This window comes from Anoplopoma fimbria, chromosome 9, assembly GCF_027596085.1.
Source record: "Anoplopoma fimbria isolate UVic2021 breed Golden Eagle Sablefish chromosome 9, Afim_UVic_2022, whole genome shotgun sequence".
In the NCBI taxonomy this organism is placed as follows: domain Eukaryota; kingdom Metazoa; phylum Chordata; class Actinopteri; order Perciformes; family Anoplopomatidae; genus Anoplopoma; species Anoplopoma fimbria.
Window position 1 is genome coordinate 15560394 of NC_072457.1, and position 23531 is coordinate 15583924.

At 42.8% G+C, this 23531-nt stretch overlaps 1 protein-coding gene across 3 annotated transcripts; it reads right to left on the reverse strand.

Annotated features, from left to right (window-relative positions):
* Nucleotides 1–111: 111 nt before the first annotated feature.
* Nucleotides 112–20874, reverse strand: LOC129096477 (zinc finger protein 638-like). Of its 3 annotated transcripts, none has more exons than XM_054605272.1 (24): nucleotides 20713–20874; nucleotides 16063–17800; nucleotides 13260–13321; nucleotides 11992–12021; nucleotides 11255–11439; nucleotides 9874–10043; nucleotides 9017–9232; nucleotides 8705–8803; nucleotides 8427–8464; nucleotides 8210–8304; nucleotides 7539–7567; nucleotides 7186–7305; nucleotides 6614–6745; nucleotides 6424–6465; nucleotides 5924–6061; nucleotides 5174–5338; nucleotides 4273–4716; nucleotides 3649–4146; nucleotides 3384–3551; nucleotides 3041–3281; nucleotides 2444–2704; nucleotides 2057–2182; nucleotides 1716–1837; nucleotides 112–383 (listed from the first exon to the last, which is right to left on the reverse strand). In XM_054605272.1, exons 2-24 carry the CDS (start codon nucleotides 17425–17427, stop codon nucleotides 327–329), a joined length of 4803 nt encoding a protein of 1600 aa, XP_054461247.1. In that variant the 5' UTR covers nucleotides 17428–17800; nucleotides 20713–20874; the 3' UTR covers nucleotides 112–326. The 3 variants fall into 3 exon arrangements, with proteins under 3 accessions (XP_054461247.1, XP_054461246.1, XP_054461248.1); XM_054605271.1 differs by having other exon boundaries at nucleotides 20661–20874; XM_054605273.1 differs by lacking the exon at nucleotides 20713–20874 and adding an exon at nucleotides 17899–17996.
* Between the last annotated feature and the right edge of the window lie 2657 nt (nucleotides 20875–23531).

The following is a 23531-nucleotide window of genomic DNA, read 5'->3' on the forward strand; positions in this document are numbered from 1 at the left end:
TGTCAAAATTGCACCAGTAAGGTGTTTGGTCAAAACTGCTTTAAAAGCCTCTCCATGTTGTTTTCTGGTCAAAGCTCTGAGCAAACACAACAAACAGACCATTTAGTCAAATTCTTTATTGAATGTGGACATTCCTTACAGCCAGCCATCCTCCCATGTTCCCAGGTTCTTCTAATTTCTCTTAACTGTACATGAAAAATCTAAAGCACATATTCAAGGACATGACACTAATCAACTACATCAATATGAGAATCTGGACCCTTAGTGAGAAATGAAGAGACAATAGAGGGGATTGGTGAATTCAGTCAAGATGTTCATAGCCGCATTCAGGTGGAGTCAGGTTTGACGGACACATTCGCCGGGTTTGTGGTCTCCAAGTATTTCTAGAAGAGAATAAACAAGGAAACTGGATTAGACCGGAATATTCTGGGGTTTTTGTTACCAAACACATGTCTGAAGATATGGAAACCTGTATTACAATAAGTGTCCAAAAGAGTCAAGGCTGGGGACCACCCCATATGAAGAGAAACAATTTGACTCCTCATGATTTTGATCACACTAACTTACTCTACTTTAAGGCCAGCCGACTTGTTGTTCACCTCCAGACTTTGTTCAGCTTTTGTCAGAGCTATGTTACCATGGAGCCCACACTGTCACTAACTGTACTCACTGAAGAAATATCTAAATATTATCTAAAAAAACAGAGCTGGATGGTTGACTGGTATTGTTTTAAAGTGGCCCTATTATGCTTTTCCACTTTTTCCCTCTTTTTTAGTGTGTTATGTATATTTTTTCACATGTAAAAGGTCCGTAGAGTGTAAAACCTGAAGTCACGCTTAAAAGGAGTTACCCTCCCCCTCAGAAGCTCCTGAGCTCCTGAAACGACTCCATTGAATTCTCTCCTTCACTTACGCATTATGAGGTCATAATGTTACTGAAAACTCGTTCCAGTTAGTTTGGCCCTCAAACAGCAAAAGAGAGAGACAGAGCTGAAGCTCTCGAGGAAGAGCTTTTGAAATATGAAACGTTGACCAATCACAACAGAGCGGGCTAGCTAACCAACCAGGGCAGACTTTGCTTTCTGGAGGGAGGAGCCAGCGCTACAACGGAGCGTTTCAGAGAGAGGGTGAGAAGAGGTGCTGCAGGACAGCCCGGATGAGAAAAACAAGGAGGATTATGAGCATTAACGCATGTAAATATGTTGTAACTGTAACTTAAAATATGCACCCGGAAAATAGCATAATAGGGCCTGTTCAAGTGGTCGAACACTCACCAAAAGCGTTATGACGCGTGTCAAAAATACTTTGATTCGATTTTTGGGCGTCAAATGCAGACTTAGTGGCCTAAGCTGGTTTTTTTACGCATCCGCAGTATCTCCAGGGGACAATATTTCATTAAAGAAACAATTACTGTTGCTTTTACTGGTTAAAAAGACCAGAAAAAGACTAGATCAGATTGACGCCAATTCCACATTATCTAGTTTTACTTTCACTCATATGTCAGTAGTATAAAAGATAAGGTGTTAAGGGGTTTCTGTAATATTAAATGTTGCCCAAGTAGCGACCTCTTCCTAAAACACGGCTGGTTGGGAGGGCTGGCTTTTCAAATCTGAGCCTGCAGTTCAGCAGCAGCATCTATTGAAATGAGGCACATGTATTGCTTTCAGTGTGTTTGGGCCTCACCAGTATATCCACACAAATAACTGTGTTGCCTACCTGTAGGTTCTCATAGTGTTTGAGGGTCTTGCAGTGGTTTTTCTCGGCCTCTTTGGCTCCACTGAAAAATCTATTACACACTTTACAGAAGAAACCCGTCTTAGGGACCAAGAACTCCATACCTGTGGACACACACACACACACACACACACACACACACACACACACACACACACACACACACACACACACACACAGACACACAGACACACACACACACACAAGAAGTGAACTCTTTCAGCAGATGCCCACTGTCAGATAGTCAGACTCTGAACATGCATGTAAAAAAAACAGATGAACACCATAGTAAAATTGTGGGTAAATACAGACAAGTGTCTTACCAACTGGGCTGCTGGGGTCAAAAGGAGGGAGGGAGCAGTCTGTGGGAGTGGGAGTGTCTGTCTTTAACTTCTTCTTCACACTCTCCTCTTCGCCGTTTGCCCGATCTTCAGACCGCTCATGCTTTCCTGTTAGAGACAGAGACCTACATTGAATCTGGAACAGGGACTAAAAAGACCGGGTCCTTGTTAAACTCAGCAAGCTTATCCAGATGACCTAGTAATCGTGGTTTTTCAAATCTTTGTGTCTTTACTAAACATACAACTGTCATTTTACACGTCCACATTTTCTCAACCAATTCAAGGATCCAAATAAAGATGAGCTGGTAACTAGCCTGCTGATTTTTACCCACTAAGGTACTGCTGCCACACTAATCAAGTAAAGCATACCCGTCTCCACAGAAGGAGCTTCCGTCTCTTTGTACTTCTCATCCTGCTTCTTCTTCTCCTCCTCCTCCTCTGTTTTGTCTGACACCATCTCCTCCTTCTTAGCCTGACTGTGATTGCGTGCGTTCTTCTCGTTCTCCTCTTTCTCCCTCTCTGATGCCACTACTCCTGTTGCTGGGCTGTTTGAGTCAGCTGGGGTAGCCGCAGGTGCAGGAAGCGGTTCAACCTCAGTGGTGGAGTCCAGAATGGCTGTCAGTGTGGCTTCTATGGAATAATGAAAACAAAATAAAAAAATTGAATTGTTGATATTAGAGAAAAACTATTAACTGTTTAACTTCCTTACACTAGCTTTAAGCAGCTTATATTATATCATTAAAACTAATAATGCCAAGATTTTTTTAAATCAAAGATTGTGTGTTTTTCTGCAAAGAACCACATTAGATGACAATCAAAAAATAAAAGGATATAATATGGAATCTTTGACTTTGTGATGGCTGTGACAAAAGTGATTCTGGAGCCTTGCTCGTTGTTTTTAGGATTCTTTAATCGGCCGGGAAAATTGTGCATCTCGATTGGGATTAATGGAGTGAGAGATGGCACCTGTCCCAGATGTGGTCTCGGTCTTGGGTTCTTCTGGTCGACATGTTGGCACATGCGTGCGGCTGGGTGAGGAGTCGGCTTGTGAGGCCGCTGGGGAAGCTGCAGCGATGAGTGTTAAATCTAACGACACTAAAACATCTGAAGTCTCAGCTGGGGACACAGTCACAGGTTCAGACTCTGATACGTTCTTATCACACCTCACCGGGGTCGCTGGGGCGTCTGACGCGGTTGTTTCCGTGTCCTACAAACAGAAAGCAGGAAGAGGACCATGATGTCAATACATTGTTGAGATTAAAATCTCAGAAACCCTAATAAACATGCTGAGAAGAAGTTTCATATGGACCCCTGCAGTTTCCTGTTGTACAGATGAGGGAGCATCCTCCCCTTCCTCTGTGGTTTCCATGGGAACAGAGGGGTAAGGAGAGGAAGGAATGTCATTCACATCTCCAACTTCATCTACCGTCACAAAGTCACTCAAGTTGAATGGGAAGTCATCAGACTCCTCCTCCACCTGATTCCATGACAGGACAAAAGAAAAGAAGTGAGGATAAGAGTACAGAGGAGAGAGGAGAGAGTCAACGCTTTGTGAACCGACTGCTGCTTCTCACCATTTCGGTCTCCGCTTCAGAGTTGTTATACTGCGCATCCCTCGAGGAGCTCTGCTTGTATCCCTCTGACCTGGAGGAGGACCGCGACCCTGACAAACCATCACTGTATGCTCTCTTCCTCTCCCGCCTCTCTCTTTCCCTCCTCTCCTCCTCCCTCTTCTCCCTCTCCCTCCTGGCTCTTTCATTCCGCTCTCTCTCCCGCTTGGTCCTCTCCTCCTTCTCCCAGTCCCTCCTCTCCTTCTCCTTCCTCTCTCTCTCCCTCGCCTCTTTCTCCTTTCTTGCCTCCCTCTCTTTTAGCTCCCTCTCCTGCTTCTTCACCTCCTCCTCTGTGGGATTCTTGGCTTGCTCTTTTGTCTCATTTGCTGCTTTGCCACCCTGCTCTGTCTCCAATTGGGTTTCCCCCTGTTCCCCGTTGGTGGAAGCTGCTGTGTTGCTGGGATGGCTGACGGTTCTTGTTCGGCACTCAACAAGTAGTGCATTAACCATCTCCTGAGTAACCTGTTGAAACAGGGAATCAAAAAGAGACGTCAAAACTCACAAATACAAATGAATATATTGGAGGTTTCTGAACTTTGATACACAATCTGGCTCCAATAACAGCAGCAGATTTTGGGGATATTTTACCTTAGGGAGCTCTGGAATGGTCGTCTCCTGGGAAGCTGCTTTGCCATCACAGCTAGACGTCTTTGTCTCTTCCCCAGCAGGAGTCTCGTCATTGCCTGCTGCGGATGCATTGAGACCTTTGTTCTCTTCTGCTGTCTCCATGACAGTTTCAACATCTGATTTTTCCCTCATGTCTGTCTCCAGGTCTGCTTTTGGGTCGGCCTCTGGTGCAGAGTCAGAGACAGCAACAGTTGCCTCGTCTTTTTGGATGTTGCCATCTTGGCTCCGGTTTTCTCCCAAAGCTTCGTCTTCACCAACTGTCTTGTCGGTGCTCTTCCTCTTCTCGTCCTTTAAATTGCCGTCTTTTTCAATCCCTTCCAATAGAGTTTCTGAATTCTCTTTATGTGCCGTCTCCTCTTTGTCTACAGCTGCTGCTTGGCTGCCTTTGCCAGTCGCCGGTGTATCCTACAATCACAGACGGGGAGGTATTGATCGTGTCGTATCAAACCATGTATTCAGGTGTTTGATATACCAGTTTAATTTGCAGGTATTAAACTGGTATATCAAGTTTAATACCTGCAAAAAGTGATCCGTTTCATTCCGAAAAGTCAGCTTTTTAAAAACCAACATGGCTCAGTTCAAAATTTTGTTTAAAAACAAAACTCATCTCTTCTCTGATTTTGACATCAGATGTTTTGCTACCACTTCACCTCATAGTGATGTTTTTTTCAGAGAGAGACTGAAGTCTCATATCTTACTGGATTTAAATGAATGCCTGCAGTGAATAAAAAAAAGTGTCCAGGTCCTAACATCTGTCATTAAAGGAATGTATAAAAAAAAGAATCAGACTTTTTAGTAGTGTCTGAATGGATGTCCCATAAATTCAGTCAACCACTGCAAATCAATTGTAAAAGAAACCAACCTCAGATGAATCAAGGTATGCAGTGATGATTTTGGTCTGTATGTTGGCTTTGGGGTCCGGCTTGCGGGAGAAGAACAGCGGGTTGTTATGGATGATGCACGGAAACTTCTGGAAGCGTTTGTACACAGACAAGGCCATAGCTGCAGTTGCCATCTCACAAATGACCTGAGCAGGAAGAGACATATCATCAGGTCAGCAGCATTTCAGATGTCTTTGCCTGACAAATAAAGAGGTGAGACATGACAGATATGTGGAGAGAACACATTCTCCACCCAGGCCATAGCTGTGATGGAGGGCACTCATAGTGCAATGGAGCTTTTAGATACAACAAGGCTGCACGGTGGTGTAGTGGTTAGCACTGTCGCCTCACAGCAAGAGGGGCCTGGGTTCAATTCCCGGGCCAGACAACCTTCTGTGTGGAGTCTGCATGTTCTCCCCGTGTCAGCGTGGGTTCTCTGGCTTCCTCCCACAGTCCAAAGACATGCAGCTTAGGTTCATTGATGACTCTAAAATTGCCCGTAGGTGTGGATGTGAGTGTGAATGGTTGTTTGTCTCTATATGTCTGCCCTGTGATAGGCTGGCGACCTGTCCAGGGTGAACCCTGCCTTCGCCCATTGACAGCTGGGATCGGCTCCAGCACCCCCGCGACCCTTAACTGGATAAGCGGTTACGGAAGATGGATGGATGGAAGGAATGTTCAGCAGATAATGGGATGGCATGTTTGCGGCTGCACAGAAGAACAGCCCTCACCGTATTGTTGAGCACTAGGGTCTTGATGACGGTACCAAAGCGTCGCACCAACTTCTGGACCTCAGAGGAGCCGGACGGCGTGTTGGGGACATTATTGATCACCAATAGGCAGCTCCAGCCGACTGGAACCGAACTCTCCTGCAGGAAAATCACCCCCAGTTCAGCGATGTCACAATCAGTTCAAAGTGTACAGTTAGTCAGACAAATTCATTATACCAAACATAAGGGAATCAAGTGGATATTGTTTTGTTTGTTGATTCACCTTTTGTCTAAGGTCAGAGCATCAAACAAACCTTCTAGTTTGTAGGATGTGCTGTCGTGAAGTCACTGTGAGGTGGCTTTATTTAGGTTGGTGAGTGCGATAAGAACTTTGTGGAAATCTACCTTTGAATTTCCAAACATGCACACACTATGTTGATTGATCAATAACCTGACATAAGTTAAGGAACCACAAAGTCAAATAAATTGGGGCAGAGAAGTATACTGGTAGAAATACTCACTAATGGGTCCACTGATCCCATCAGAAGATTGTAGAGAGCCACCTGTGTAAAGAATGATTTAGTATTAATCTCAGTTATTGCCCAACGGTCAATGTCAAAGACCCGACCTCTCAAAACCGAGATGATGATCAAAGAACACTAGATGACAATATATTATCAGTATGCTGTAGATAAGTGATGAGAGTCCTACCGGTGTGCTCAGACCAATACGCCGTTTGAGATGGAGCATCTTCAGCTCAGAGTCTTGAATCTTAGCAGGGATGAAGGCGTGGACTTTCACTATCTCTTCAGCAATGTCCATGTCTGGCACTGACACAAGTACCTAACATACAAGAAGAATGTTTGTAAAAAGGGAATAGTCACCCGAAGACCAGAGCTGCCCTGAAAAAGAGCTCCAGGGCATTTTTTCACTGTCAATCACTATTTTTAATAAGAATAATAAACTATCAGTATATAATGTATTCATCATATAAGTTATAACCTTCATTAAAAAAAAAATACATTGAAAAATTGTACGTATGGACAGATAAATTCTGTAGACATGGCGTAAACTGTATTTTGCTTTGTGGGTATTCATGATCATTTATTGTGACTATCCTACTGATCAGCTGCTTTTTAGCCTGAACAGAGAAGGCCACCATCTTGAAAAGAAGCCAAGGAACACAGGTGTTGCATTAGCTTATTGTATTGCTTCTGCCCAGTTGTGTTTTGTGCTCCCCAAAGAACAGTCCCAGCTTCAGATGGAGCTGAGTTTATACCAACCTTTCCGATTTGTGTGGCCGTGATGATTTCGGAGGCAGTTCCGAAGGGCTGGACCAGCTTGATGATGTCACTCTCTGACCAGCCGCTCTCAGGAAGTCCTGTGATCAACACCGTGCCCTTCTGTAGGAGACATTGTATTGGGATGTAAAATGAGATTGAAAATAACTGAATACTAATATTCAATTAGAAGTGATGTTCAATTTGGACATTTACCAAAATTGAAAATTAGGAACAAAAAAGCAGAATATGTCCAAATAATGACACAGGACCCTCTAGCTTTAGATGACCACACTCACCAGCCCCTATCCCAATGCTGTTATTTATGTTTTACAGGGTATGTGTGCACCATGTACCTCATCAGAAGTCTTCTGGTCAGCCTCGCCTTCGGCAGTGGGGATTGGAGGAGGAAGAGATAGAGGGCAAACAGAGCTACAATTAGTATGGATTCAACACCACAACCACAAGCCATGACGTTACTAACCCGTCTACATGGGCATTAGCTACAGGAGTGGCACATGGAGACATTGCCCTGCGGGCCCACTGCTTGAAGGGAAGTAAAGCTAAATACGTTGCATTTTACGGTTTACAAAAACAGTCAAAGTTGGCCCCTTGAGGGAGAGAGTACAGCGGTGGTCAAGTGAGCTATAGAGTGAATGAAGTTACTGAAGCACAAATAAACACGACCACACCTCCGCACTCTGCACACAGCAGAGGAGAGAGAGAGAAGCCTTTATCGTCAAATACCGCAGCTTTGTATCACACAGACACTGAAAGGGGACTGTGCGTTGGTTTCAGACTCTGAGATATAATACCTTTAGGATTAGCTTTAAGACAGTTATTAAAATTTGATTTCAATTTCAATTCAATTTATTTTGTATAGCCCAAAATCACAAATGACAAATTTGCCTCAGAGGGATTTACAATCTGTACACATGCGACATCCTCTGTCTCGGAACCCTCACCAGGAACAGGTCAAATGTACTCAGCATTTCACAATGATAGATCTGGATATATTGGCACTGACTCGTTTTATCGGTGGGCACTGCAGACTCCAAGGTTATCGTTTTCCCACCAGAGTCTTCCCCAGCAGCATCTTTGTCCTGCGCTGGAGCAGGTTTGCTGTGGAAACAGAAATATATTAATAGTTTAGTGCAACGAGAGCAGTTTTGAAATTGGCAGGGTGAGTTAAAAGGCATATGAGGTTTAAAAGGAAAAAGCTTAGGATGATAACTGTGACAAACCTGTTGTTAGCATCAGAAGACTGTCCTGCTTCAGATTTCTAGAACAAATACATAAAGGTTGTTTACTGAAAGTGTACAAGAGAACACATACATGTGGTCCAAAAGTAAAAAATAGAAGATTTTTCTGTTTCAAATAGTTTCTGAATAAACATCTGCCCTTTCCTACACCTACTTCCAACTGCTTTTGAAACTCATTCAGGCTTCATGTTTTTATGTATTAAAAGGGTTTAAACAGGATATGCCATCAATGCCAAACGTATATATTTTCCACACAGTACCTTGGTGATTGAAGCTGTGATTTGTTGGCCTCTGATGGAGAGACTTGTGGAGTTGGCCAAAGCCTGGGTGCATTCAGCCGTCATCATGCATACAGATGCCTGCAACAGGGGAGGGGGGCAATGTTATAATGTGGGACCAAGATGGCATTCAGCAACACAGAGCCAAGAAATGTTCGTAGCATATTGTATCCATGGCTACCGTTTTTTTAGGACCCCGGAGTGACGGAGAGACTGACTGCTATTCTAACCAATTGCACAAAGTCTAATTTCTTTTTCTAAATTTCTCGATGACCATTATGTTACACTTAGCACCTTTTGTCCTTCACCCTTCTCGCTCTCTTCCTCTGAGCATGGCATGAGGATCACGTTGTTGATCTTGCCAAAGGACCCCACCAAGTCGGTAACCTCCTGCTCAGACGCATCTTTTGGGATGCCGGTCAGATAAACAAGACGATCTGCAACAGACGAGTCCTGGGCGACGGGAGTCCCTAGTTTCTTCTTCTTCTTGGCTGGTGGAAGCTTTGCAGACTGGAAATCAACAGCATAGGTTTTTAGGTCAGTTTAAGAAGAGCCACGGTTTGAGACAACCAGAAACAAATGAAGGCAAAGATTTTAACACTTTGATCAAATACTACACTGTAAATCTTTATACACAACAACATTTTAGCTGGGCTTGAGAAAAGTACCTAGGTAGCTGAAAAAAACATTTGCTGACTTTGTAAAATTGGAATAATTAAACATCAACATATCAAGCACTCAACAATAATCACATCACAATGATAACTTACTGATTTGTCAGTCAGTCAATAATTGACTTTCCCCAACACAACTGATGTAGCCATTTAACTGCCACGAAGCCACTTTATGAATATTGTTGATTTCAGATTCACTGGCAGAGGCTTTTGTTGTTGTGATCATTTTTACGGTGTTTACCAGACAAATATTTAGGAATAAAAGTGCTTTAGATGGAACATAAACATGTTTACTATTGTTACAGTACACCTGTGTAGCCCTGACCTGCTCAGGTTAAAAAGGGAAAAGTTCTGAGTTATCACACTCCTAAACATCTGTATGATCTACCCTTCCTTCTCATCTGTTTTTCTTTGTAAAATAAGCTGTTTGGTCCAAAACTGTTTAGCTTTGGTCAACCGCTGCGCCTTGGCACTTACCGTCTTGGTTCCAGCCTTCGCCCCGCTCTTGACAGTTTTGGTGGAGGACTGTAGCGGTCCATGTTTGGGGCCATGACCCGCCTTAGAGGAGGATGGATGTCGGCTGGCGCCAGTGGAGAACCTGTTTAAATCCTCATGTGGACGCTTCACACCACCGCGAGAAGAACGCCCTGTAGACATGCCATGAAGCATACGGAGGAGGACAGGGGAGCAAACAGAAATAGTGGAAGAGATATTTACAAAAACTATTAAAAAAATGTAAGAAATGTTTGGCCATTCAAAGCCTGTGTGTATACACTATGAACATTTCAATTGACCTTTGGTTTTTCTAAATCTGGAATGAAGGCTTATACAGGTTTTATTACATTTGTATGTAGCCCAAATGAGCATTTTGATTGCCTTTAACGGCTCACATGCACTAGAGGGACGTTTACCTTGGATGTGTCCAGAAAGGAAGGAGAAGCTCCTGAAGCTCAGGAGTAGAGACTTAATTCTCTGCTCAGTTAGAAATGACTCCACTTAAGCTTAACATATATGATAGCTGTTTGACAATATAGTAATGCTCTAAATGTTAAATACAGCTCTTTTAAATAAATAAGCTGCCACGAGCTAGCGTTAGGAAGTTAAACCGGTCGTAATTCTCTCCAATATCTATTTTAACCTGCTGTGAAAGAAATGTCCTTACCCGGCCCAATACATGTTTGAACTGAAAAGAGCCCGAGCGCATCGTAATGCAAGTCAATGTAAGTTCCGATAGCGTTAGCTGTTAGCTCTGCTATAAGCAGGACTGAGGTAGGGAGACTGTGCATACAGCAGCAGAGCCGGTCACCATGGTTACTCCGCTGTGCTGCTATGTGGCAACGCTACACTATCATGCTTGACATGTTTCAAAATGTGACTGGATATATGACATCTTCCTGCACCGGTGTTGGTCGATCAGCTGAAAACCAGTGTATTGGCAGCCAATCGATTGGTGCATCTCTAATATGAATGTAAGAAGGTTAACAACCCCTTTTAATTCCCTGCCTGAAGAAAACATTGAAGGACGTTTAAGTATTTAATAAACTGGTCATTTGTGCACATCATTCTGTTATTTACTGGATAAAATGTGCATTTAGGAACAACACCAATCTTTTCTGAAGGTAATAAGGCTTACAACAAATGATGGTTTGGATAACAAAGAGAATTTAAAAGACATTTCTAAATCTAAATTCTAAAAAGTACCACTAACATCCGTCTATTATTTTTAATTTGGAGGGTGAATTCCTGTTTGAAAAAATGTTATCCATGTTGTTGTATTAAGATCATTGGCATTCCTTATTTAAAGTCTACATTTCCCCACTTTGTCCAGGCTTTGCCTTCTTTCAAGCACGTGGTCTACCTCTGAACTGTAGGTGGCGAGAAGAGTATTGCCCCGGCTGCAGCCTGTGGGGATGGGGGCCAACTCTGTGTTTGCTGTGAGGAGGACTTCGGGTAGGAGAACCCGAGAGGGACCGCTGCACAGAGTGAGATGGAGAGTGAGTCTTTGGATCCCACAGAGCCCGGCTGCCATATTGTCCGCTCCGACTGGATGGAAGACAACAATCATTAGCAGACGTGACCGGTGAGGTAACAGCAGATTGTGAGTGGTAGTCCAAAGGTCTACATGGATCTGTGCTTTTTGTGCATTTTTTGTGCTGACTGAAGAACACGGCTGGTTAAGATTTCAACATTCTAAAAATGATTGTGAATACCTCTTGTGTGTTAATTATATATTGAGAAATAACAAGCAGACCTTGAAACATAGCTGTTCTGATAATTAAGTCCAATTTCCTCACAGGTAGTGAGGAAATTGTGTTGAATTGTTATTGATATTTTAGGTTCTAAAACATTGACTTCAACTGTATTCTCCACTTTCACACTCAATGTAGTCTAATTGTGTACAAGATACCTGAAACAATAAATAGAACATCTTTCAAATGGTTACCAAACCCTGATATCTGTGTCATATTGGCTAAACATGCAGTCAAGTCTTTTGAAATATGTGGGACAAGCCTAATGAAAGGACGGACTCCCACTGGCTGCTGGTCACAGCTAAAAACAGATTATTGGAAACATAAGAACTAAAGTCCAACTGACCTTGGTAAATTTGGTTTCCAGCCAGGGTACCTTCAGAGAGACACAGAAACAACTTTTAGATTCATTCAACATTTTCTACTCCGACACTCGTATTGGAAAAGAATTACCCAAATGCAATTATATGCATCAACACAAAGCTGTACTATTTAAAATAGTACATTTAAAATCTGGAATAAGTTTGTTAATATTCTATGTATGTCCCTACTCTTCAGCTATATCCAGATTGACCTCTTTTCTGCTCCTTCTGGTTCTTCAGCCTGCACATCAGTTGTGTGGTTTACTCTCACTGCTCAAGCCAATCCCCTAATATAAACCAAACAGGTACCTGTTTCCACGGAAACAAGCCCATTGTAAGCTGCGTTAGGTAGCCAGAGTAAATGTGTGGCTTTTGAAGAGGGTTAAGCATCCAACATGATAAAGACCCAGAAACAACACGAGGGTGAGCTGATATTGAACTGAAATACATCCTGTTAACCCAGTGGAACAATCATGTTCGTCTGTGCCTATGGGATGTGTAAGTAGGCAACTGTCTGCCAATACATTAGCCATAAGCACATAAGGCACACCAATCTCTGGGCTGAGTTAGTTTCACAGTTCCCCAAAAACATTTTTTGATAGATCTATAATTTTGCTCATGTTTGCCACTTTTTGACTAAAAAAAATTTGTTTGACCAAAACTAAATGCAGAATATGACATAAGTGATATTGGCGATGTAAAGCTTCAGCAGTTATTAAAATATCCTCTGTAGGGATGTTCATTTTCAAAGCTCTACACCCATTAACTGGTAACTTACTGGTTTAAAAAAAAAAAAAAAAAAAAAAAAAAAAAAAATTCGCTCCAGCCTTTGGTGCCGCATTGGTGCAGCATCGATGCGCTTTTTGCAGGACATTTGAATGTTTTATGTAATAAATGTCATTTAATTTATTTTTTTGTTGGCTTTGCTGAAGTTTATTTCAATCAATTTCAAACACATGTTCTCCGATCGAATGGCCATCAACCGTTATCAGCTGATATTCGTTCAAAATAGTTTATCAGATGACTGATCAAACATTTTGATTGAAACGTATCAATACTTGTATGTCAGTTTTTTTGTTGCTCTTGTTTAATGTGCTCTCAGAGAAAAACAGCTTGAAACAGGGTACCCAGGGTGTGTGTTAAATGAACATATAGACCATAAATGAATCCAAACACAGAGATGCATAACCGGTCAAAATGTTCCCAATGGTCAACAAATTAGCGGTTAACCGTTGCCATCCATAAAACTCACTGGTTGCGCAGGTCTCTGCAGGCAGCAGTGTGGTTGACGGTGTTTATATGTTCAAGCCAATCCTGAAGAAAAATAACAAACGGGAGAGGAAGAAATCTCAATCAGACACAAATAGAAACAATCAGACAAAGCTAGATTCACATTTCACATGTATGAAGATAAACATAATGAGCAAAATCAAAGCAATCAAATAACTACATTGAACAAATCAAACACCGAGACAAAAGCTCAAGTGGATCTTTGTTTCCTGGCCTTTTTTTTTTTTTAACAGTTTTAAACAGTTGAGGCCCAGTTCTTTGATCTCAATTCATATCATGTTACAACTACTAGCAGAAATACAAAACAATGTCTCATCTTGTTCTTGACTATCAGATCAATTGTGTCCTGGGTGCTCATGTTCTGTATCCAATTTACTTTTCATTATCTTCAATGTGACAGTCAATCTACATCTTCATTAACACACTATGTACCATTGGAAATATTGTTCAATTAACATAATAAGTAATGCTCCCAGCCCGGAGAGGACAAATCATCTAGAACACCACTATCTGCTCATCCACCAGTCTGTTCCTGTTACAGCCTGTGGCGTATGACAATTTAGTTCAAAGTTTCTATCAAATAAGTTCACTATGCTCATCAAGTTTAACGTGTCTGCATTAACTAAAATAAACCAAGAGGTTTAGAGTTGGAAAATTAAAAACCTTATAGAACCTTCCAGTAATTTTGACAAAGAGCACCTCACATTCTGCTAGATCATTACATGCAATTGATTGATGGACTATTTATTCACACACGTCTTTTGCCATTAATGACATTCTTTTGTTGATTTGGGACAACCTTTATTCAGACAAAAGGATTCTTTAATGATAAAATGTAAGGTGAAAGAAATTAAATTGAATTTGAATTTCTTTTGTCCAAATATACTAGATCTTCAAAAACTCCACACTTTCACACTCAACTATAACACTAAGGCAGAGTACCAGCAACTTTAAACCTTTGTGATTCCCCCTCATAGTCAATAGCAACACCATTAGGGAACATGAGAAACTCCACTCCAAAGCCAAAGACCAGAGCAATGGATTTTCCCAGAGAGCAACGGAGTTTATTCAACGGTTACTACTGTTGAACAAAGCAAACATTTCTATTATGCTTTGATCAGTTCATCCCAACTTTTTTAATTTACTGTACAAAATTAAATGATAATTGTATCTTGTAGACATCCTCCCTGTCCATTAATATATGTGTAAGCATGCAGCTCAAGTATAAAAGGTTGATTTTAACAGTTACATTTGAACTTAACTGTCCTTTATAACAGATCACCTGGGTTCTTAAATGTTACACCCTTAACATTCAATGTGAAACACTGTCTCACTGCCAACTTGGCGTATTTCATGATTAAACTATATATTGAAGGGGCTGTTTTAATCCAGGAAACCAATAGAATAGAAAAAGAAAAGGTTTTTTTCCAATGAACTGATAAAGGACCAGTATTTAAAAATTTGTGATGTGGTCGACATTTGTAACCTTACACTTCATTAATTAAAAGTTTTTCCAGAAAGACATTTTTTCTTCATTGTACATTTCCTGGGAACTGTAGACCGGTGTGGCTCAGCATTCATATGTTGACATATGAATGCTGGCTTTAGGTTTGCTTAATCTCATAAATGTAATGAGCAAAACAGCTCGGCACTTTTTTCTCTGCATATACCTCTATCGTGGTTTTGAAAATTTTCAAAACAGACTTGCGTCTAGTTCAGAAACTGTAGTATTTGAAAAAGAAGTTCCAAAGTTATATCTTTTAATATTTGGGCATCACCAGTCAAGGCAGCGTAGTGCTGTAAAACATGTTTGGCGGCTCAAAAGAAGGAGGCTCTTCTGGCCATTCCCGGACACTTTGTAGTTTAAAGTCTCATTTAGCTTCACCAGACAGTTGTCTTTTGAAAAACATGGCTGTAGTGTTTTTGACATCACCCGCAGTTACTGAAGTCAGAACATCCTAATTGTGGCCCAGAGGAGAAAGCCTGGGTGGAACTGTGATAGGATGAGCACACGGCAACCAAATAGTAATAATTTGTCAATCAAATGAACCAGGGCACACATCAAACTAGTTATTAATGTAACAATAAAACATTTTTCAACTAAGGACATGAGAAGAAGTTAAATTAAACGATTAATAGATGCCATCTTAGCAGCAATTAGCAGTGTTGCATCTGAAGTTACTTCATCACTGACTATAGCTTTCAGCCATAATGGTGGACACCTGCAGTTATTACTTTGTGAAAAACGCTTTCAAAGGAAACCAGAGTATGGTGGCATAGTTAGGATTCAATACTCAAAACAACGGGTTTTGCAGGCTACAAGCCAGCTGGGTCATTTAGAGTAGAGTCAAAGCCTGAGACAGTGAGCTTCCCCTCGGATAACGCTTAAGGTGCCGACTAGATGACTGTAGTTAGCAAGAAAGCCAACTGGGACATTTATTCATTTCTGACTCTAGGAAATTAAGAACAGTACATTTCCTCAAAACTACTGCAACGCTTAACTATCTCTTAACCGAAACGTGTACATTCAGGTTTTTCCAATGGGATTTAGGCCCGCTCCCACTCTGAACACCTCTGACTAAGAGCAACCGTACCTAAGCCTACTTGTTTTAATTAAAATAGCCAACCATGCTAAAAACAATACTTGAATGACATCAGAATACACTCATCTCAACAACTGCCTGGTGAAGGAAGGTTGCAGACTAGAATTTAACGTGTGAAGGTATTCCTTTCAGACATTGGTACGAGGGCATGTTGACACTCACCTTCTCCTGATCACACTGTGTGTGGCACAGGGAGCAGGTATGGGGATACACCTTTGGAGACACAGCTGAGAAATCACTTATCATGGTGGGGGTCGGTAACTTCTTGCTGCTGCTGCTGTGTGGTCTGGAGCCAGACGAAGAGGAGAGAGACCGTCTCGAGGAAGCTTCGCTCTTGGCTTCAGATGGGGGCCTAGGTTTGGGTCCGTCACGCCTGTAGTCCCGGTCCAGATTACGAGATTTTGACGATGGTGGAAATTCTCTTCCAGGTGACCGACTGCTCTTGCGATGGTCGCTACTCGTCCTGCGATAGTCCCGGTCTCCGTGCTTGCTTGAATCACTGTGCTCCAAACGAACCTGACGCCTTTCCACTTTATCTACCTTTGGAGCGGACGACGAGGATTGGTACATTTTAACTGTCCTTTCATTGGAAAGCCGCTCTCTTTTGAAAGTCTCTCTGGTACTAGTCTCGTCCTTTGCCCGACTGGCATGACCATAGTCAATGACTTTACCTGCTGTCTGTGTAACAGTGAGAAGGCTGGGTACGTCTGGTGAGCGTGAGCGTGTCAATGGGGAGGAGCGGGAAGGAGGCAGCGGCATGTCATGTATGCTGCGAGAAAACGAGGATGAGGAAGTGGAGGCAGCAGTTTTCTTGTTTCCCGTTTTGTTGATCTGGATGTCACGGAGTATGAAAGGTAAAGTATCGGGGGTTAGCTGGTCATCAGGGTAGTGACTCAGCACTTCCAAGTCCTCATTTGAAAGTCCAAAGCTAGCCAAGATGCTTCCTGCACTCTCCGGCGTGTACAAAGCCTGACCATCCCCACTGCCACCACTTCCGCCACCGTGGGGGTGCCGTGCTTGGGGTGATGGTGAGTCACTTACAGGGGCTGTCCAGCTTGGGATGCTAGTTCCAGCATGGCTGCTCTGTGGCTGCTGTTGAGGCCCCTGTTGTCGTTGGGACTGGTGGCTAGCACTAGGTGGAGGACTGGCAAACAGTTTCGTTGGAGGTTGGTAGCTTGACCAGTCTACTCCTTGCTGGCGGCCAGGCTGATTATCAGAGGTGAGAGTTATTGGGTTAGAGCCGTAGCTTCCATGTTGACTGATCCCAGAACCAGAGCCTTGGTTTTGGTGTTGGTTCATGTGGTCGATGAGCCGATGATCCATGTCTCTAGCACCCCGGATAGCCAGGGCAGACTCTAGCTCATCAGGGAGCTGGGTAGGACGAGGAAACTGGAAACCCATCCCCTGCGACAGCATATTAGAGGGAGGACGATTCTGATGCTGATTGGGAGGCTGCTGATGATGAGGAGGCCTAGGCCCATTAGAGAAAGGCGGTGGCCCTTGTTGCTGGGAGTGGTGGTGATACATGGCAGCAGAGAGACTTGTGTTACTATAGGTTTTTCTGCTTGTGTCCACGTTGTACCCAACAGTTGAAACCTGCTGTCTATCGAGAAGACGCAGGAGGGCCAGGTGAGGCGGTAATGCCACTGCAATTCCGTTGTTGTTGTTGTAAGACTGGTTGCCAATAGTTATGGTTGCTAGTGTAGCAAGCTGCTGGAGGGCAATCTGTGCCCAAGTCTCGATGAAAGCCAATCGGTGAGCTGTCACTGCAGCAGCACCAGCCACAGGTCCAAATATGAAATGGGTCCCTCTGGTGCTGTTGGAAACGGAGAATGTTGCACTGGGCTCCAAGCGAAGGGTAGGAGCGAGGTGCAAATTACAGTCGGCGTGCACAGCGAGGCTGGTAGGTGGAAAGCAGAAATATACTATTACAGATGAACAAGCTTTTGTTTTTCATTTCAAAAGTAGCTTTCAGATGAAGTGCTTTTCACCACGCACATTTTTTTAATAACAAGTTGGCTCAGTCGTCATCTTGTTTGTGGTTTCTTTCCTTTAAAATTTGTCAAAGCACTAAGAAATCACCTGAAGATTTCTTTCTTGTAATCCCACAGTGCTTTTCTTTTAGGACGGGAAAGCAAAGCAACATTATGCAACACAGACAATATGGATGTTTCCTACAAGGGCACTTTAACGAAGCTCAAAGCTCTTGACCTTATAGAAAAATAATAAACGGAACCCTGCTTCCAAAGAAACATTTGCTAGCCAGCTGTGCATGTTCAACATTAGAACACAGTGGACCGTGTCCAAACATGGCATAGGCCTCTGTTCAACTCTGTTCAAAGCGGAACAGAGCAATTCTACAAAGTTTCCTGAATATTCCCTGCAGACTACATAGATCATTGCCACGTCTACAAATTCTAGAGCACACTTACCATGTCCTGGAACGCATTCAAAATAAACACATAAATAGTGAACTACAGAGAACTTTTCTTTAAATAACACCAGTACAACTTCAATAATGAAGTTGCGAGCACTTACTAAACACTTTAACACAACATGTAGGCCTGGTTGACATACTAAATATGTGACACAAGACCTAATAAAGAAGTCTACTGAAGCTAGGTTTAACCTGTATGTCAGGGATATTCAACTTGCTTTACCTGAGCGTTACTTTTGGAACATGACAGGAGGCCTGTGGGCCATGAGTTGAGCATCATCGGCGTATGTATTTGCACAAAGTTTTGGTCCCAGGCTATCATCAGAGATGACAGCCCATATGATTTAAACATATAATGTATCTTTGGTATCTGTATCCATCCTCTCTTAATTTTAATATCTTGTACCTGAGCCCAACTTGATCTGAATGGTTGGTTGATTTCCTTAAACAAGGCCTACCAAACTCCATTTAATTTTGAAGACTCTAAATTGCCCGTAGGTGTGGATGTGAGGGTGAGTGGTTGTTTGTCTCTATATGTCTGCCCTGTGACAGACTGGCGACCTGTCCAGGGTGTACCCTGCCTTCGCCCATTGACAGCTGAGATCGGCTCCAGCACCCTTGCGACCCTTAACTGGATAAGCAGGTTACGGAAAATGGATGGATGGATGGATGTCCTGTGTCATGTCATCAATTTCCCAAAACACAAGTTGTTGTGCATCATCAATGTGGTGAAGATCTTCAAGCACAAGTTTTCTTTTTAACAGACTAAGCCATGCAAGCTTTGACCAAATATCAGCTTTAAAGAAAAAGCTAAGCTTGCAAGCCTTGAAACTATACCAGAGGCAAAGTGAAGATTTTGTTTCAAGATATTGGTTAAGGAGGTTATTATACATACATATTCAAGGTTAAGCAAACAGCATTTATCTGAAGATGTCATATGTAGACCTCCATAGTCACAGCAGTTTGGTTATATCGCCTTTCACAGCTACTTCACACAATTTTTTACTAAAGTAGAGTAACATTAGCCGTCTAGAAAATTACCAAGTTTGACTTTTTCAGTCCCGAAACCATGGCTTATTGTATGAGCAGACACCAAGTGTATATGTGACACCACTGAGTGGAGGTGACTGGGATCCATCTGGTATAAGTGAGGCAACATCAGGGTTTACCTAACTTTAGTGTACCAACTAAGCCAATGGATATAAATGTACAGAATAGTGACTTCTGAAATGAATGGCATCTGATGCCAGGTCGACCTATTGTCACCGATACACCATGCAGCTGTTTGAGTCCTGTCTGACCATAATCCAATATCACCATGGGTGCATCTCTAAAAAAAAATAAAAAAAAATGACCCAAGTAGAAATGTACCACACAATTGTATATTTCAACAGAAAAAAGCAAGTAAGGCAACAACATCCAAGTCTCTGCAAATCAATAACGTTACCGACTTCTCACTTGGCTTTCTCATGAGTTAATGACACTACAGGGCCCATCTGAGGGAAGGACAGAGGATGTCGCATGTGCACAGATTGTAAAGCCCTCTGAGGCTAATTTGTAATTTGTGATTCTGGGCTATACAAAATAAACTGACTTGAATCTGCACTGAACAAACGGACACGTGCATTGATGGTCTGGATAAGCAGACAGGTATATTCTGAGCAGTCTGCACACTTAATCAGATAGAACTAAAGAACTAAAGAACTAATAGGGGATTTCTCTTGCAGCATATGGCACAAGGATTGTCTATTGTTTTAAATAAACTAAACACAAAGTGCATGCACCCTTTAAATGACAACCTATCAGTGTGTGGATCCTTTAGTCACCTCAGCCTCTGCATGTGGGGCATCCATGTTCAGTGTGACTGAACCACAGACCCCTGCAGACCTGATCCATCAGACCTGATCCTGCAGACCTGATCCATCAGACCTGATCCAGCAGACCTGATGCAGCAGACCTGATCCATCAGACCTGATCATGCAGACCTGATCCAGCAGACCTGATCCAGCAGACCTGATCCAGCAGACCTGATCCATGCAGACCTGATCCAGCAGACCTGATCCATCAGACCTGATCATGCAGACCTGATCCATCAGACCTGATCCAGACCTGCAGGCTAACAGACCCATAACGCGCGCACACATATGCCCATCTGATCCCATTCTGATGGGTGAGGGCCGTGTTTGGTCAGATCAATAGCACCGTGAACGGATTAAGGAGGTCCCCGCGCACAGACCAGGCATACCGGCCATTTTGGGTGTTTCCACGACGCAGCTGGCTAACGTGGTCTACCGGGAGGAAGGCCTTCGCGTGGCTCCGTTACCTGTAATGAACGCTCGTGCCGTGTCAGCGTGCATCACGCATTCATTGGATACCTTTGATCGATAGTCAGCGCGCGGCTCTGTTGTTTCCGGAGAGTCTTGAGTCCCTCAACGCGCAGGCTTTAGGACCCGGCTGTGTTCCGTCATCAGGGACACCGAGACACACTTCCGCCCTCAGCTTTTCAGAATAAAACATTATCCTCAACACATCTGACAAACAGCTATTGCACAATCTGGCATCCATAGCTACATACTGGCTGTTGGTATTTTGTTCATTTAAAGGTCATATATTATGCAGCATGCAATTTTTTCATTGTTTTTCAAAATGTGTGGACTAAGACCCACCAAATAGGAAAACAAGGCATTGTTTTGCTGCTCCATCCATCAGGAAATTTGTGTTTTCCAAAAAAACTATTAAATGTGCGTCTCCATCGGACGTCCTATGGGTGTTTGTTGAACATATGTTGCTCATTTCTCCCTGAATTGCATTAGATCCTCACTGGACAATGTGCATTGGGAATATTTTGGTTGGCAGCAGCTGTTGTGTTCCCACGGTCAACGTGCAGCTGAACATGGCTACAGTGGTTCCCTGACTGCAACGATGGCGGCAGAGGCCCATCGGCAGAGGGAGGTGTCTAGCTGGGGACCCTGGTCTAGACTGTAACCCACATTTTGCAAAAAAATTCTAAAACTCTTTTGAGACCGATAACCTAAACTAACCTTAAGGTCAAGGTTAAGTAATTTCTTGTTCCTAAACACCTAATACATGTGGACCGGTGGCCCTGTCTGTCTATCTCCTCACTGGCCCTCTCTGTTTGCCATCATTTGGGGTGCATTTGAGAGCACACTGTACCCTACGCCATCCATCCAAGTAGCATACAGCAGTGAGATGGACAACATGTGGTATATAATGTAACTGCAAATATGTAATCAACCCTCACCCACGATTGGACGTGGTCCCTGAGCCTTCAGCGAACACGGCCAGCGTTTTAGAGCTACTTATACCGTTTATTTCTTTAATTTATATACTTGCCGATTTCTTGATCATTCAAGATTGGCTGGGTGGTCAATAAGTTCAATATCTAACCTTAACCATTACCTCGAGAGAGTTTCACATGATCCCGGCAGAGCAGATGCAGAAGACTGGAAACTTTAAGGGCGCTAAAACGGAGCATATCAGATAGGAGGAGAATATAGTCACTGCAGCAATGGTATGAGAAAGATATTGTGTTTTTATAACATTTAAGCATGAAAACAACCCGAAATAAAAGTAAGAACCTTAAGACGAGCATAATGTAACTAAAACCTAGCTTATATCTTTTATATTCTGCAAAAAATTTGAGTGTTTAACTAAAGCCCAGTATATCACTAATGCGATACTGTATTATCAGTACTGCCTGTGCGCACACACACTCACACACCTAAAGCATTCTACTCTTTCAACTAGTGTGATGGAGGAGGTGAGAGAAACATTTGTCAGTCATAAATTGATCTCCCTCAACTCCCCGTCCAAATCAGTATATTGCTTTGCTTCCGTGTGGTGACCCAAATGCCATCTACTGTACTGTAGGTTATACACTGACTCTGGATCAGTACCTCATCCAAGCCTACTTAAAAACATTACAGCTATCCTTTTAACACTGTGATAATCTGAGCACATACCTTTCCTTCTCAACTTGCTGTAAAACTGCTCAGTTACCCGTCTGTAGGTGCTGCTAGTTTAAGTTGCTGTGTTTACATTGCATTGTCCTCTTCTGTGGAACCAGGTTCCAGTTTCAGTCCGGGGGGCAGACACACTCACCACTTTCAAGAGCAGGCTTAAGACCTTCCTTTTTGATAGCGCTTATAGTTAGGGCTGGTTCAGGTTCGCCTTGGTCCAGCCCCTAGATATGCTGCTATATGCCTAGACAGCCGGGGGACTACCTAGGATACGCTGAGCTCCTCTCTCCTCTTCTCTCCCTCCTTCTTTATGTATTAATCTCCTATTTATGCACATTACTGATTTTGCTTCTTCCCCGGAGTTCTTGTGCTTTCTCGCCTCGCAGGTTCCCAGGAATCAGGGTTATATTTGGACTGTCATCGTGCCACCTACTGAGGCCCTGCTGACACCCACTACTACTACCACTATCATTATTAGTCACATTACTATTATTATTGCCTGTACTATTACGCTTATTGACTTGCTTCTACCCTGGAGTCTTTGTGCTTTCTCGATTCGCAGGCTTCTATAAATCGTGGCTGTACCTGGACCGTGGATGTGCATCCTGCTACGGCCCTGCTGACACCGACTGCTACCACCATTATTATTATTACTAGTCACATTACTATTACTATTACCTGTACCATTAAGCATTTTAGCTTTACTTCCACCCTGAAGCCCTTTTGCTTTCTTGTTCTGCAGGTTTCCATGAATCATTGTGGTACCTGGACCGTAGTCGTGCCTCCTGCTGTGAGCCGACTGACACCCACTGCTACTTCGATTATTATTATTAGTCACATTACTATCCCTATTTTCATGGCTATAATTCTACTGTAATAATTGCTGCTGTTATTATAAGTAGTCTTATTATATGAATAATTTATGTCATATTCATTGAATGTGTTGTATCTAAGAACTGTTATGCTGCTCATTCTGTACACATGACATCTATTGCATTCTGTCCATCCTGGGAGAAGGATCCCTCCTCTGTCGTTCTCCCATAGGTTTCTTCCTTTTTTCTCCCTGTTAAAGGGGTTTTTTAGGGGAGTTTTTCCTGTGCCGATGTGAGGGAAGGACAGAGGATGTCGCATGTGCACAGATTGTAAAGCCCTCTGAGGCAAATTTGTAATTTGTGATTCTGGGCTATACAAAATAAACTGAATTGAATTGAATT

What these genes read in the sequence shown, in the direction of transcription:
- LOC129096477 (XM_054605272.1), bottom strand. Translation starts at nt 17,427, where the DNA reads ATGTATCACCACCACTCCCAGCAACAAGGGCCACCGCCTTTCTCTAAT. An exon ending in CACAGTGTGATCAGGAGAAG is followed by an intron (nt 13,322 to 16,062) that starts GTGAGTGTCAAC and finishes ATTTTTCTTCAG; the next exon opens with GATTGGCTTGAACATATAAA. An exon ending in CGAAGGCTGGAACCAAGACG is followed by an intron (nt 9,233 to 9,873) that starts GTAAGTGCCAAG and finishes GTTGATTTCCAG; the next exon opens with TCTGCAAAGCTTCCACCAGC.